Here is a 17,084-nt window from a genome sequence, read left to right as displayed (position 1 = left end):
ACCGAGCTGTTCTTTCATTCTCAGCTTTTCTCTGCGCAGATAACTATATAGAAGTTATCTGAAAGTTTGTGGTGCATCAAACATATTTCATGTCAGGAAAAGACACAGTGTTTGCTGAAATTATTCAAACTGTCACTTACTCTGACAAGCATGTGAGGGAAAGGTCCTCTGGAGTTTTCAGGCACATTAATAGGCGGGATGACCCAGTCTCTCTTCTGTCGCCTGAGCCCACTGGCAGAGGAACCTCTCTGATGTTTTCGAAGGAACTTGATAACCCTGGGTGGAGAGTCCCAGACGCGTGACAGCATTTCTTCAATGCCAATCTAAAAAGAAAATTCCACACATATCATATCTTTCCATGTCTTGCACTGAATTACTTTGTCTAATCATTCATTTGAAGAACATTATTGTTGCCATGCTAGGCTGGAAGGTGACTCTATGAAGTGTTTTAAAATGAAATGTTTTCCCACATTTGACGTAAAATACCTGGTGTCAGGCTGATAATAAACAATTTTAGGAGAGTGATAGAGGCAGGCACTAGTAAACATAAACAAACATTCCTATGAATGCTGCTGCATCACAATTCATGCCTTTGGCATGACACCTGAGCCAGCCCAAGTCCTCAGCTTCTGCCTCAGAAAGTGAGACTTCCCCCAGGCTGCATGGCTGGGTTTTTTGTCCAGAGAGTTGCTGTGCTCTGTCTGCATCCCAGCACAGATTTTTGTAGACAGATATGATTCCCTCCCATCTCCTTCCTGATCCCGAGCAGAAAAACAACGTGACACTTTACCCGGACACAACCCTGTCATCAAATCAAATAACGAAACTACTGTTATACGCAAAGTTTTGTCCACAGAGCAATATGAGACTTGATGTTTTTATTATCACTACTTTGGATGAGAACCTGAGAGCACTGCACACATATATGGTAGCAACAAGATCATATCTAGGTCTGGTCTATGCTCCGGACTAGTATTTCCTTTGTATATGTGTTCTCCTATTTTTGATGTACCTTTGAACATCATGCAGACTACTGTGGTAGGGACAACTTGTACGTTGCAGTGCATGGGTGAATAGACCCCAGCACACTGCACTGACCTCCTCCAGCTATAACTGCAGAAAGAAGATTGTGTTCTTACTCATCTTGCCTGGTGAAATAAGGGTTAGACGGGTGTGTAAAAGACTGAGTGTTTTTCCCGGATCCTCTATGGTGTCCTCCTGCGTAATATGGCTATATTTCTGTAATCCACCTATAATCCTATTGTTGTCTCTGCACCCTGTGTGCACACACACATTCACTGGCAGTGTGCCACTGTCACCTGAAGCACAGTGGAAATCCTCCTGCTCATCCCTCCTGGAATAGACACAACACAGTCACATAGGCACGTGCGCACACGCGCAAACACAGACAAGTTGCCATGCCAAACGCGGGCCGGCGGTTCATCCTATCAGTGCACATCTGCTTTGCCTGTGAGAGAGGCAGACTGTAAGCTACACCCGGGCAAACACAGTGAATATTTTTCATCTTTTGTTTTAACTCTTTGCACATTCACAGCTCAGAGAACTGGACTGCAAGCTCACTGCAAGGGCTCTGGGCAGCAAGGGCTGAGGGTTTAACCGGAACGCCACATAGGGGAAGCAGGGCAACCAGGGGTGGATGGTTAGAGGACAGAAAGAGGAATGAGGGGACCAGATGTGTTTCTCCGATAAGATGGCTCTCATTCCAGCTTTACTCATCCAAAACACTCACAGGTACCAACTGGCACAGCAGAGGCAGTGTGTGCCAGTCCCCTCCACGGAAAGCAGGTGGAATTAGTCTCTGTCTGTGAATTTGAGAGTGTTTCTGAGGCTGAGTGTATTTGCAAACGTCGATTAAAAACAAAAGCAAGGGGAAATAAAACCAGCATATCAGCATAACAAACATGCAAAAGAGGAAAAAAACAACACTCTCCAATGAAAATGATAATGAATTATTGAGAATATCTATACTGGTGCATATGGACAGTTATGACATATGCAGTAGCACAGTTCTTCTTCAACTGTGCTCAGTTTGGTATGCTGCTCCTATGATAAATTCCTTATCTGCTTTCCCAGGTATCAGCAGAAAACACAATGAATGAATAGATACTCTATATCGATCTGCCTGCTGACGAAGGCCTGATGATAACAATGCTGAAGAATTCCATCGCTCGGGCCCCAGCATTCCTTGGAAGGAATGAAGAAATGAATAAGAGAGACAGTCAGGGAGAGTGACAATCAACGAAAGGGAGATATCCTCTATTGTGAGCCTGCTTGTGGATGATATCAGTATAGTGGCTGCATGTGACTGTCACTTTCAAACAGCATGGCAGATGACAGGCTGCTGGCGTTCTGACAGCACCGAAATTACAAAGAAAAACTGGAACAAGCTCTTGGTGGGCTTGCATGAAAATAGGTGCCCATTAGGTTTGGGATTTTTTTTTCCTTTTTGGTCTGAATAGTGAGTTCAGTCATGCCTATATGCACATATGGTGTCCTACCCTTAATGCAAGCATGTGTGCACATGTGCAATTGTGTAAAAATAACACATGAACATACGCACTTGGTGAATTGTCTGTGAGTTTGCACGTCTCAGTGTGTGTATATGCGCTTGAACACATGACAAGGAGTCAGTTAGTGTGTCTCTGATGTGCCGGAGGCTCCTGAAACCCAAAGGCATGCAGGGCCAGCTGGCACCTCTCTGCTCCCAGGCATCCTTCGTGTTGCTGGGGCAGCCTTCAAGCCCGCAATCCCTGAGCCCTGAAGCTGACATCTGGAGGTTATCTCTCTGACAAACAGGCAGAGCAATACAATAAGCGCATGTGCTCATTGATGTATCTGGTCAGTGTGATTCTGAGACATTTGATTCAGGTCTTTTGATTTCACTGCTGCAGTTTCCCTTCCTGTTTTTCTTTAACAAAAAACAGACAAATGCAAATCTTCAATGAGACCAACATTCTTTTAGATCTTTCCCTAAATACTAAATTGAAGGAAAGAAAATACATTTTAAAAATAAAACTATCTACAAAAAAAAAGTTGCTCGTCTAGTTGTCGCTCTTTGACTGTTGAGAACTGCAGCTTTCCATTGTGGATTGTCAACATAATCAGGCTTTAATCACAAAGTTAAAGCAGAAGGGGGGGCGAGCATCCAACCCTGACGCTGCTTTTCAATGACCAGTGCACCCCAGGGTCCTACGTTCCAACCTGCTCTCAGCATTCGCTGTAATCTACCTTGAACAGGTGAGGCTGTCTGAGGAGAGTGTGGTTAAAATGCAAATCAAATAAGCACTAAAACCTGTTCCGGCAACCGGTGGACTCCAAATCCAGTGGTGCATAACTGATGGGCTCTAAGCTGGTGGAGAAGGCAAACCAACGTGCCATGAAATCAGTATGAGTTGGAGAGCACTCAACGAGAGGCCCTACCTGTGTGTGGTGCGATAGCTTGAGTACATAAACACAGCGGAGAGGGCTTTTAGGCCAAAAATGCTCTATACTTCAATTGCTCTGGTATTGCACACTGGAAAATTAAATGCTAAAATTAACTAGTGGAGCACAATCCTGGTATGATAATTTCAGCCTCTGAAACAGAACAGCAAGATAGTTATTAAAAGCAAATCAGTGCGCTCTCGCTGGTGCTATACAACAAAGAGAGCGTAGCAAGAGAAGAAAGCCAAACTATATTCAGAGCTGAAGCCAGATCATGAGTACAGATGAACCAAGAGCGTGATTTGTTACAGTACAGCACCTCACTCGGAGCGAGCGCAAACAAAATGAGCTGGTGTTTGAGGTGTGCGCCTTTTAATCGCCACTGGGAAAAAGAGGATATCCTAAGCTTTTTATATTCTTTGCTACTGTAACCACAATTTATTATGCAGAGATAGGCTGCGGTTAAGTGATGTGATTATGATAACCTCTTTTTCTAAAATAACTATTGACTTTCAGAACAAAGCCATGGGCTCAGATAACAACTACTTTCCTCTGTGGGTATTCACTGAGCCAGAAGAGGAAAATGGGCCACCCAGTTCAATAGCACTGCTCTGAACTGATAAGTTTTAGCTTCGATTCCCAGACATCATGCGAAGTCATGGCATGAAAAACTGTGCGGGGCAAACTTCTTTTTACTGAATGATGAGAAAGGCAAAAGGTTTTTGCTTTCTCGCAGCCGCCCACACTAGGTTGTACCATCGCATTTACATTTAGGTGAAAGAGCTGCTGTAATTACACAAGTGCTGGAACCCTAAAGTTCATTTTGACCAAAGAAGCAAAAGGGAAAAAAAATAAAATTATAGCATCTCAAGAAAAGGTTAAGACTTTTTATACTGGTGCCACGCATTACACAGCTGAATATACTGCACTGCACTGTGATTAGTGTGAAACTGGAAATGTTAGCAAGCTTACATGGCAATCTAAAATAGGTAATTTAAATTATTAAATTCAATTATTGTCTCCGTGAGCATGTCAGCCAGTGGGCTCTGCTGTTCTGTCAGATGACGCTGGCGCCTCTAAACTTGGCCTCTGTGCCCTCCTTTAAGAAGCTACAAGATACACACTGAAAAGTGATGCTTACCCAATGTATTTAAATGTGATGCCAAATGATCCTTTACAAGCATCCATACATGTATGTGATAAATTGGGACTAACAGATTAACTCCAAATTACACTAAAAACTAGAGCGCCTATGCAGTCTTCGTCTTGGTGGATACATTCTTGTGTAACTATTCAGGGTAACAATAATGTCATGATTTTGTTTCTCTCTCAAACTGTGAGAGATTTTAGACTTTTTTTCTTGAGCTAACTTTTGGCCTGAAGCAGTGAGACTGGACAGCACGACCTCGCCCACAGAGTCAGAGCCTTCTGCGGGGCCACTTTCAAATCAAACTCTGCTTAGTTACATGGGAGGACTCTCTACCTTCTATATTAAATGAAGAGACAGCTGTCACCCAGACTAAATAAGTTAACACTAAAACTGACATCACTTAAGTCATAAATAGGAGATGTCAGTGAGGCAAAGCTGTTAGCAGGGTGATTTTTCAGCCTTGCAGAGGTCACCGCTCAATACTTTTACTCATGCAGTTTTGATAATGGGAATTAGCCAGAAATGGTGGCATCGGACTGTAAAGTGTGTGACAAGCACTGAAAATATGTAATTTCCTCTTTTTTCAGCTGGGGGTCACCACAGTGGATCATCTGCCTCCATCTTGACCCTACCCCCAGTATCCTCCTCTGAATACATGTAATTTAAAAAAAGTGAACACCCTATAACACAATGTATTTCAATAAATACATTTTCTGAGATTCTGCTATTGATGAAACAATTATTTACTTTAATTTCTCCTTAGGGATCCGGAGCAAATTCCCACTTGGGAGACTGGAATTCAATTCTGCTCTTTGCGCTGGCACCTATTTATAGCCACTGAGGAGAAAGTGACAGGAACACATGTAAACACAGCTCTGGCGAAGAATGCACACTGTACTGATTTTCAAATTTCTATGTGATTAGAGAAAACCCATTTATTTATTTATTTTTGGGTTCAATTATTGAATCCTTCTCTGGCTCCACATTGTGAGGAACATAATTATACGCTCAAACTACATCACCTGGTCTTTGCAGACTCCACCAGAGTGGAACATTAGCTCAATCAATGTCAATTATTTCCCAGTCTCCATTATTGCACTGCCAGGAGTGGGCAGAATTTTAATCCCCACTCTGCAATTGCTTTAGCTACATGAGTCTTTGGGCTTTTTGTCATGATTAGAAACATGACTGAACATTAAGCCCAGTGGCATTCAACAAGTAGTGCAGGAAAAACGATAATGGGTTCGTCGCTCAACAAAGTGCAGCCTAGCAGTGGAAGTCGGTAACAGTGGCCATACATTTGCCTCGTCTCGCTGTACAGTCTTTGTTAGCTAATAGACCCTTGGTGGCAAATAGGGCCATGTGTCTACTTGTCGCATACGCAGAAGCACTACATCTTTACTGCTGTGCATAAACTGTGATAGAAAAAAATCTTACATTAGAGACAGCTGGAAACACAAGGGCTTGCAAAAAACAAAGTAGGATTGGAGGCTGATTGCATTTTATTGAAACTAAATCCAGATTCAAATCAGCTTATGAAATCTAAATCCTTTTAGCAGATGTTTTTTTATTTTTTTTTTATCAAATACAAGCTTTAGCTTGCAATATTTATAAGCCATTAAAGTCGAAAAGTAAAACAAAGATCTGTAATCAGCTTTTTTGGCCGATTAGGCTGAACAAACCATGCTAATTTTCACAGTCTGCTGCTGCAATCTTGAAATTAGACGAGTGGCAGAACATGCTACATGACATGTTGATTAAACATCTCTTACCGCTGACTTCCACACTTCATTTTTTATAACCTACTTTCTGCACAGACAATACAAATGCAGAAGTATTAGCTCAATAAATACAATATTTCTTGGACAATGACGCAATTTTTGCAATTGTGTGTCTGTACCACAGTGAACTTTAAATGAATCATTATGTGATTAATAAAAAAAAAAAAAGAAAGAAAAAAGATTAGCATTAACTGTTTAAGAATTACAGCCATTTTTATACACAGTCCCCCATTTTCAGAGGCACAAAAAATTAATTGTACAATTGAGCGATTAAGCAGTTTCATGGCCAGCTGGGTCCTGTTTCCTTATTATTTCATGGCAAATGAAGCAGACATAATATCTGAAGTTGATTCAAAGTGCTGAATTTGTATTTTAAAGCTTTTTGCTGTTATGTTAAATATGAAACTCAGCAGGGAGGACCATCATCTGGCTGAAAGAACAAAATCAGAGTGAAAGCAAAAGTGTCAGGGGAGGCCAAATCCACAATCTGGTACATTCTTGAAAAGAATGAATGCATTGGCCAGCTCAGCAACACCAAAAGGTTGGAAAGACCACAGAAGACAACAGAAGTGGATGCAGAATTATTTCCATGGCTAAGAAGAACATTTTCACAGCCTTTAGCCAAGTCACAAACACCCTTGAGGAGGCAGGTGCATCACTGTCAAGATCTACAATCAAGAGATGCCTTCATGAATGTGTTATGCCATGATGTGACTGGAGGTCGGAAACACAGCTGATGTCCATGGGTTCGAGACAACAGACAATCATTGACTGCAGAGGATTTTCATTCAAGTATTAAAAACAATCCTCATATTGAAAATGATCTTAGCTTGTCCGATTAATTCTGGCTGTCATTTTGGAACAGTTAATGCAATAAAAATAAAATTCCACTGTGGTGGTGTAGAGAGCCAAAACTACAAAAAATGTGTATTTGTCCAAGAAATTTTAGACCTAACTCTAGAGACATGACATGATGCAACCAGTGGTTACTCTGCAGAAAGTAAAGCCTTTTCCCTAAACTACTCTAACATGTTATAGAATTGACATTAATCAGCTGCAAGTTATTAATTATCATTTTACTAACATAACCAGAGGTCAGGATTGGCTAAGTCAGCACGGCACTGGAACACTCCCTGTGTTGTTCTTTATGATTATTATTAGCAGCAATAACTGCTAATAACAGTCATAGCCAAAAAACCTGCCCAGTAATTGACAAAATCTGTAGTATCACAGCTTAGGATCCAAAATGGGACCCAGTACTAATCAAATACAACAGACTAAAACAATCCCAACACTTTCACCTTTGTTTTGCTCTATTTTGTTCCCTTTGGTTTTTGTCAGTAGTCAACAGTCAGGCCAGCAATTGTGTGATAATAACCCTCATGAGTCAATCTAGTAAAAAGGTATTTGACACTGTATTTGACTTTGCAGATTCTCCCTCATTACCTTTGTAAATGGCAAAGGGTGTGGATGTCCAGCCAGGGCCAGTTTAACAGTGGTCTCCCAGATGTGTGGGTCATGGAGCCCCTGGGCTGTTACCATGAACTGGACGGGCTCTGACAGGTTGGCCACCTCCTGCTCGGCATACACGGTCCCGTCGGGCCTCACGCTGAAGTTGGGGTCACTGCTGACAAAGCCCACCTCTCTGTTGCGCTGGCAATCCTCAAACTTCACTGCAAAAAAGGGAAAAAAAAGGGAAAGGAGGTACAGAATTAGAGTGCAGCACAGTGAGATTTACTCCAAAAAAAGGTGTTTGCCAAACCTTGACACATCTGGCAGGCTAAAGATTAACCCGCACCCATCAAGACATATCTTGAAATATCTCATCCCTGCTGCTGTCACTTCAGATTCCCTGCTTTGACATCTTCGGCAAAACAAACTGCTTATCTGTCCCTGAACTGGAATACATGGGGGGAGAGAGCCTAATTCTCTTTCATATCATTCTTTTTCCAAACTACACAATGTCAAAATAGAATTTCCCTCAGCTTCTGCAGGGGAAAACATGAGGAGGAGGTCTAAAGCACATTAAGCTGACTGGGCTGATTGAGTGAAATGCTCACGTGCAGCAAAGGTCTTTAACGGCATTTGGTGGGTTCTGCTTCACTGAGACAAAAGAAAGGGAGCTGTGAGGAAGCTTATGCTTGCATGCACACGCACTAACTACTGTCCCTGCATTCACAGTAATGTACCAATGTGCAGTACGGGAGGCTGGATGGGATGTAAGGCTGTTTACATATGTAAATGCTTGGCACAGATCACATGGAGACACAGACAGGGATGTTGTTGGGTTGTTGAGTGCGTACGCGGCTTCTCCGGTGACAGCTGACACGAATATGCCATTATACCCCGCAAAACACAAGAGAAACCAACAGACACAACGGTTTGGAAAAATCCTTTCATTCCACTGCCAAATTCAATTAACACTCAAGGCGTCACTTACAATTGATTCACAGCATGATGCAACGACACCAATGTTCAGAATGACTGATTGTTTTTCCTCTGGTTATTTTCAACATGTCTATTACTTTAAGACACACGTGCGCGTGAGCTCGCGCACACACACAAGCACGCGCCCCATCCCTTGTCTCCCTTTACCCCCGAGTTGAAATGCATGTGCTATGATGTTATCAGCAAAAATCTAGCTGTTGATAACAAGACAAATTGATTTCATAAATCACCCAGGGAACAGATCATCTGTTATGAGCAGTGGCAGTGTGATTTCTCAAAAAATCTGGCATGAAGAATTCTGCACAGCAAGCTTTTTATCAAGCCATCTATTTAATTTATCGCCCAGCTTCCTGTCAAAAGCAGCTCCCAAACAACAGGCTAATAAAGCATGAGATCTACTCAGCCACTGCAGCTTAGAATCACACAAATGAGGCTGCTTGTTTTCAACCTCTGAGTAATTGCATGCGTAATGGGACGGACGGTAAACACAGTTTTGACAACGTGTGCATCTGTCTATGTTGGCAAATGCAATCCATATTTTCATTAAAGAAAAAAAAAACACACACAGCCCAGTGGGGAACATTCTTATGTGACTGATAAGCTTTGTTTGAAATGACTGCCTCGCTTTAGGGATCATTTATCAATGCAGGGGATATTTAACATCAGGTTGTGACAATATGACACAGACCTGCTTGAATTGTGCACAGATGAATTGTGATGGCAGACATGTATTATGTAAATGACTTCAATTAGCTTGAACTGAGCAGGCTAATTGTTGTCACTTAGACAGGTCTCTTGTGGTGCAGCTGGAGAAGGGAGGCTTAAGGGCGTGAGCGCTGCAAAGCACCGATTATGAATTTGCGCGCGCGCACGCTCCTGTGCGCACATGCACGTAGGAGTAAGTTCAAAGAGCAGCTAGTGTGAGAATGTATGTCCTCAGCTGGTGCATATATTAATTTTGATGTTAATGCAGTAAAACTGTTGAGGTCTCTAAGGGTCTGCCTGAATCCGCTGCCTTTTGTGCTGCTGTGGTGGTGCCAGTTGGCATGGGAACACACATGTGGTTTGTGAGGCGCTGCCATTGTGGAACGCTATTAGAGCTGCGTCTTTTATTCTTTTTGAGGGCATCAGGCCAGCTCTCAGTTTACCATTCACCACTGTGTACCCGCTTGGGGCTGGAACTATGACCCTGATTCCTGTCACATCTACTAAGTGTGGAGATATTCATAAATGCTTTTCTATTCATTAAAATTCCTGTTCACAAAGCACATTCAAATCAGGTGGTGGGATCTGATCTGCCACGCTGTTAAAATAGAGATGAAAGCGGCAGCAAAGAGAGAACGCTGCGGCTAGATAGTGATAGGGAAACTCAGTGTGTGTATGTGTGTCTGAGAGAGAGAGAGAGAGAGAGAGAGATCGTATCATAAAAGCAGAAAGGGGGAGAGGCAGATATTGTGACACAGAAGAGAAAGGGAGACAGAGATATTTAACAAAATAAAAAAACTAAAAAACTAAACCCCAATTGGAGCACTTTTCACAGCTCCTAAAAGAAATCGTTAGTTTTTAAGACAAAAGGAGTTAATGTTGCATGTAATTTATTTTGTCATTTTACACTCGGAAAACCGCAGCATCCCTTTGTATGAGAAATTGGACTTTAAACGAATAAATGAAAAAGAAGCTTAAGGCTGTTTTCTTAGCCTGACAACCCCGAACTGCCATTAATTAAAGAAAACATACAGATTTACAGCAGATGCGATCAATGCTGGCTTTAGACTTCATCACACGATCAACTTATCTGGCGCACAAGGGTTGAGTGAAGGAGACTGAGGATTGGGATGACTGTATTAATATACAACAAAAATGGCCAATGACACTAATGGGTTTTGGCTAATGCACTCTGTTAGACTCTGTTGGACATCTGGTAGTGCTGCTTCAAACAGCCTCAACACAGGAGCTCCAAATCAGCAAGCAATGGAAACTATTTTGTTCCTTGCTAGTTATAGCCCTCTGATTCTGTGTCAGTTGCCTTTTTTCTCTCTCTGCATATATGAATGTGTGTGTCCTTGTACTTTGCCTTGCTTCCCTCTAGCTGATGAGCAAAAACATCAGGGGGTAATAACCACCAGCACAAGCTTGTGTATATTTGCCATCTGTACGTTCAGTTCTTTTTCCATTTTGTCGACTTTTTGTGTCAAAATGTTACGCTAGACATCCCACTGTAAGCTTCTGTGAGTGCATGTGCATGCATTGTGTCCCTCGTATATTTTAGGGCATCCACAGAGAGGTTTGGCAGGCAGCTGAAGTTGGTGTCATTGTGCTCAGCTGCTTTTCTCTGGACTCGCATGGCAGAAAACATGCTGTCCAACAGAGCGGCGGGTGCAGCACTGAAATGGCTAAAACAGAGCAGGCAAGCAGCCATGACCGCCGACCGCTAAGTCCTCCCCTCAAACACTCACACTCACACACACACACACACACACACACACACACACACACACACACACTTATGCTCTTTGTCTCTTCCTGCTTGTAGCTCTGCAGCAATCCCGCAGAGAAGGCCAATACACATCTTGTATGGAAACATTACATGTCCATAATACGGATGGCAGGTCACTCTGCACAGCCTGCTTTGTGCATCCACATGCAACCGCCCACACCGTGTTCACCTGTCGACCGTGAATGCCTCCCCTCTCATCCTGTCACTGTCTCCTCCCTCCAGCGCTTCCCTGCAGTCCAGTGTCACAGCTCCCCATTCTGCTTTTTCTTATTCTTATTTCCTCTTCGCTTTAACATCCTCTCATTCTTCATCCATCCTCTCCTCCCTTCTTGTATTCCCCACAGACTGAGGTACTTTCTCCCCCCGACGCAAAGAGGGACAGCCAGTCTGTGCCAATAGCCCAGCCAGACATAAAAATGGGCACCCTGGTGGGACAGTTATTACCACTGTTAAAGTGAGCTGAGAGAATGGCACCAAAGAGCTAAAGGGGGTGTAAAAAAAACAAAACAAAAAAAACCACAAAAAGGTCATGTTAGTCTGAATTTCATATTTACACACTTGGAAACTGGTTTTAGAAGTGATTATGGTTTTAATGATCTTTTTCTACACTCTTATAGACTTGCTTTTATAGAAAAACCTTTTCTTATTCTACTGCTTCTAATTTTTCCCTTTTAATCTGCACGTCTCACCTTTTATTTACTGCATTGGCTTTGATTCGATCTGTGCCGTGACTGACAACAAATGCAACCTACATAATAAATGGGAAGGCGCGCCACATAAAACACCCCAATGTACAAGCTTTTAGTCTAAAGCTTACATCTCATCTGTGTCACCTGAGATCTACTTGACAGTTCGCTATGCTAAGGGTGAAGCTAGTAAATAGGCCCAGACTGAGCATATGGTTCTGCTTTTGTTAAGGTGCTGTTCATCACAGTCATGGCAGAGTGCTAAGTAAACACTCCCTCTGGTACCCTACTGTTTTCCTCAAGCCAACGGGAAAATCAACGCCACCCACTCAATTTGCAAATAACAGTATTTTTGCCAGGCTGAGGCTGTGATAGACAGGAGCATGGAGCCCACTGATGAGTAAACGAACACTGGTAAAACACGGAACATGGCGTATGCATGCAGCTGAAAAGCATGCCAAAAAATTTCAGCTCAAAGGGGGGGAAAAAAAGAAAAAAAGAATAACTTATATTTTATGTGCTCACTGTAAATAACTTGACAGGCCATCAGTTACTGAATATTTGAATTTCATGAGTTTTAATTTTGGCAAGCCAAGTGTAAAACTTCATTTGAAGTGGTAGCTCTAATTTTAATCACCGGCAAAACAAAGGTACGAATGCTACCTCGAGCATTTGTTTTTAAGTACGCTGATAAGGAGAGACACTCACAAAAAGCTAATTACAGTTTTAATGATAAACTGCATTTAATGTGCCTCTGTGAAATGAAATTCAAGAGGCTTAAATTGCCAGCGCAGAGATTATGCTCTTAAATTTCACATGAGAATCCACCGCTGATACCAATGACCTTAGAAGAAGGGAAAAAAAAAAAAAATCTCTTTAAAAAACAGATACTTCATCCCTGAAAGGTCAGCTCTCAGCACCTACGAGAAATAGCCTTGTTTTCAGCTTGACCACTGAGCGATTTTAATTGTTCTCATAGGGAAACTTTTATTGAAACAACCCACAGAGGTGCGTGTAATCCTCCAGCATAAGTTAAATTTTAAAAAAAAGAAACACTGAACTACTAAGGTATTTATTTGAAAGTGAAATTACAGCCACCCAGAGGAAGTTGCCAGAGAAATCTGAGTTGTAATATTCTTTCCACCTACAAGATGCAAGGAATGAGAAAAGTTTACATCGTTCAGTGGGCGGTGAAGTAGCTGCAGTGGAACCAACATGATTGGCAAGTAAAGATGCAAAAAATATTTTCTGATGTGACGATTTATCCCTAAAGTCAAGCATCTTGTACATCTGTACTCAAACCTGAGGCGCCCCATGCAGTACAACACAACCCTTGAAACTCTTTTGAAATCCAGCCCACCGTGCCCCCACAGGAATGCTTATAACTAATTCAATTTACATGCTGCTGTTTTTAAAACACTGCAGGTACAATGTGACTTTCCTGAAAAGGCTTATTTTTATTTTTTTTTTCCTGCCGCAGTTGGAAATGAATTTCTCTGCCTCTGCAGTTCTCTGTTTTAACAAAAGCCCACACAGTTCCCTCTGACAGCTCGCTCTCACAAAAGGAAACCACTGCGACTCAAGTGTGTGTGTCGCGGTGTGTGCTTATGCGTGAAAGGGAGCCAGCGTGAGAGAGATAAAGAGACAGAGTGAGAGAGAAGAGGGACACTGGAGTGGGAGTGTGTGACATGAGCTCTTTGCATATACGATTATTACCGCTGATGCATAAATGGGTATGGGTGTCATTGGCTGTGTCCCGCAAAGGTGTGAAAGTGTGTGCGTGGGAAGAGCAGGTGCTGTCAACCTGTATTTGTGTCTGTGCTCATGTTTCACTTTTTAAACACCATTTCCTTGTTATCTGGCACCGCTGCTCTTAGGGAGCTGAACCAATCCTCGCCACATTCAATGCGCACTGTCTCATCTGTATGGCTAAAACCCACCCACAACCTAGCCCACCCCCTCCCCTCCCACCGCCACTGCCATCGTACCTTTGCTTATCTTCTGTAACCTCCCACTTCTGCAGGTGTGGAGAAACAGATGTAAAAGAAGGCCTGTCACAATGCAGCTCTGTTGGTCATGTAACCACATCTAATCTGGGTGGTGTGTGGGCCACCTGCTCCGTGGTGTTTCAATGGTGATGAAGGTTTCCTCACAGATATTTGTTTTCTCTAAACACCACCTCGCTTGCGCGTCAACTTATTGCACAGTTAGCCTCACTTCACAATGAAGCAGCATGAGGCTACCCACTTAAATCCCAGAATGTCAAAGTGCTGCTGCATTCGGTGTCCTGTGACTTTTGGCAGTACGAACTCTGGATAGAGCATTGAGTTTTGCACATCCACAGCCCTTCCTCTTATCTTTACATTAGTCTCCTCTCATGGGCACAGGCATGAGGAGGCTTGAGGAATGAGAAAGGGGAAAAAGGCAAGATAAAGAGGGAGAGTGAGACCAAAGCAGAGCGGATGCAATTAAAAGACTGGGTCACAGATCGCAGTGCCAGGCGTCAGTGTGATTAATACACCACCATTTAGCCTAGGAGCTTTTCTCCACTGTGGAGACGTGTGTGTGTGTGTGGGTGTGTGTGTGGTTTTGTTTGTGAATGTGCTAATATCTAAGCATACTGCAGCTAGGGGGCACCAGTAAGTTCCCAGAGGTGTACCAGGATTAAGCCTTTTAACTCTTTCCCCTTGGATGCCTACTAGGTGCAACCCTTGTTTCTCTTTTCTGAACGGAGTCGTTTTTGTCATATTTCAGGCCTGCTTCCAGAACAAACTGACTAGGTGTGCATCAGAGGTTAGTGAGGATATAACAGGATGCTGGTGACATGAACAGCAGGCCCCATTGACAAACAGTGCATTCACACAAATTTGCACATAAACAGTTTCAGAAATCCCAAATTCACCAATATTTTACCTGAAATTGTTCATTCTCTATGAACAAATGTAGAGCCCCCTCTAAACTAGATACTGCCACCACTAATAAAAATGACTGATTATTATTGCAAACTCCACACAGAAGGGTCCCAGCAGGCCAGTGGATTTTAAGCCATTATCTACTTACTGCGAGGTGAGAGTGCTAACCACTGCACCACTGTGCCACCCTGTGTGGCTTCTCTGTGCACTCTGGTTTCCTCCCACAGTCCAAAGACATGCTTATTAGGTTAATTGTTGATTTTGAATTGACCACAGGTGTGAATGTGGTTGTCTGGCTCGCTGTGTTAGCCCCAAAATGGACTGATGGACTGGCAACCTGTCCAGGGTGTACCCTCCCTACGAGAGCTGGGACAGGCTCCAATCAACCCCAGTCCCACCCCCACTAACTGGCAACCCTTTCCCTACAAGATTTCACCAATAAAAAGTCCATACAAAAGAGAAGAGGAAAATTCCAGATATTTCAGAACCACATAGTGGTCATGGATATGTTTTAAATGCTTGGCTTATTAAAATGACATTCAGAAATATGACAACTTCTGGGGATAAATAAAATACATCTTTTATTTATTTAGTAAAATTCACTTTAATCCTTGCTGGATGTCATCACTTACAGTCTAATTTCTTGGCTTTATCCCACAGATGATGGATGACACAGGATGTTTTTTCAATAACTGTAGTGAGTCTCTTATCTTGGGCTTTAGGATCACCTACTCCGTGTCCTTCTTTATTATTATTTTTTTTACTGGCCTTCCATTCATTTTTTTTTTCACATCAACTTTGATGCCAAACCTTTTCTTTACCTTTTTTTTTACCTGAGTCAAAGTGAGAGTCTGACGGGAAACAATTCTTAGCGCTTCTGTAATTTCTGCTCGACCCATACTGTTTTTTTTTAACCATAAAGGCTTCCTCCTTGGACACCATTGTTTCAATTTCTTCAGTTGGAATTTTTTCTTCTTCTTTTTTTTTTTTTTTTTTTGCTGTAGCAGCCAGATTTCTGTCTTACACATCATCACTGCTTTCTCTGTGATCCACCTCGAGGTAAACATTTTTTTCCCTATATAGAAAAATGGGGCACTTTGCAGACTGCAAATATTGAGCATCTGATCTGATAAATTGGCCTGTACACGCATTTCATGAATCCGATAGCATTTTGTGTGTGCAGTTATTTTTTGTGGAGGGTAATAACATGTCTACGCACGTGTTAGTGAATGTCCTTATACAGTATCTGGTTATAAAGAACGATAGCTTCCTGTCATACTGGCACCTAAGAAAAACATTTAAAAGAAAATTCATAGAAGTAAGACAAAAATGGTGGGCAGATGTTTGCAAATTCAAGAATTATTTATAACTAAATACATCATAAAATACAGCATGCAAAATGTTGCTAAACTTCACAGTGTTGTGAACTTTAATGAGCATACACTTTCTTGATTTTTTTTTCTTTTTTGCATGCCTTTTGGCTGACCATCTCATCAGCAGCTACCCACTAATTTCAGATCAGATGAAATCAGTGAAATCTGGCTCCCAGTCAATCCACCCTCTGCAGAAAACTTGCATCAAGGCAACAAACAAGGCCTCAAAAAAAATTCCCCCAATTGAGCTATTGGCCCTTCCCAGAGTGTTATGGTAATGAGAAATGTTCCTTTTTGAACCACAGCAAGCCGCACAAACATATCAACTGATTCTTTCTTTTATTTCTTTCATCTGGCTCCCACTCACCAGACCTTGCCTTCAAGGCTTTCCCTTCGATTTAGCGTGAGCAGAGAAAGAGCCATGCTTTATCACAGCAATATCACTTTTAAGGAGGTGAAGTGAAGAAAGTGCCTCAAGGCTACATAGCGTCTGTTATCTCCCAGTACAATATAATAATTGCACATAGCCCAAAGTAAAGGCAGTGGAACCTCAGCTGGGCCTAGTGACAAAGAGGGAAATGTGAGCAAACTAGGGGCAGAGATCAGGGGAGAGAAGAGGCTTTTGGGAATCAGTGATCCTCACTCAACCGAATAACAACTGTAATAAAATCCTAAAGGAAGAAGTTATTCTTTTTTTTTGTCTTTGTAAAATAAAGAGAATAGTTTTTAGATAATGATCACACTATCTATCTGAGGCAGTCTGTGTCCAGAGTTTGTAACTGCAGCACCTCAT

The 17,084-nt window shown here is 42.2% G+C and overlaps 1 protein-coding gene across 1 annotated transcript in view; it reads right to left on the bottom strand.

Moving 5' to 3' along the window:
- cdh4 (cadherin 4, type 1, R-cadherin (retinal)) overlaps window positions 1–17,084 on the bottom strand; it is a 229,630-nt gene that overhangs the window by 82,284 nt on the left and 130,262 nt on the right. The window contains exons 4-5 of the mRNA XM_030730163.1: window positions 7,822–8,048; window positions 141–323 (exon numbers count right to left, since the gene is read on the bottom strand). Of these exons, the coding sequence (XP_030586023.1) occupies window positions 141–323; window positions 7,822–8,048 (410 nt within the window). The remainder of the gene's footprint in view (window positions 1–140; window positions 324–7,821; window positions 8,049–17,084) is intronic.

This window comes from Archocentrus centrarchus, chromosome 5 (genome assembly GCF_007364275.1).
Source record: "Archocentrus centrarchus isolate MPI-CPG fArcCen1 chromosome 5, fArcCen1, whole genome shotgun sequence".
Taxonomy (NCBI): Eukaryota; Metazoa; Chordata; class Actinopteri; order Cichliformes; family Cichlidae; genus Archocentrus; species Archocentrus centrarchus.
Note: the sequence above shows the minus strand (reverse complement) of the source record. Positions and strands in the feature narration are given on the sequence as shown.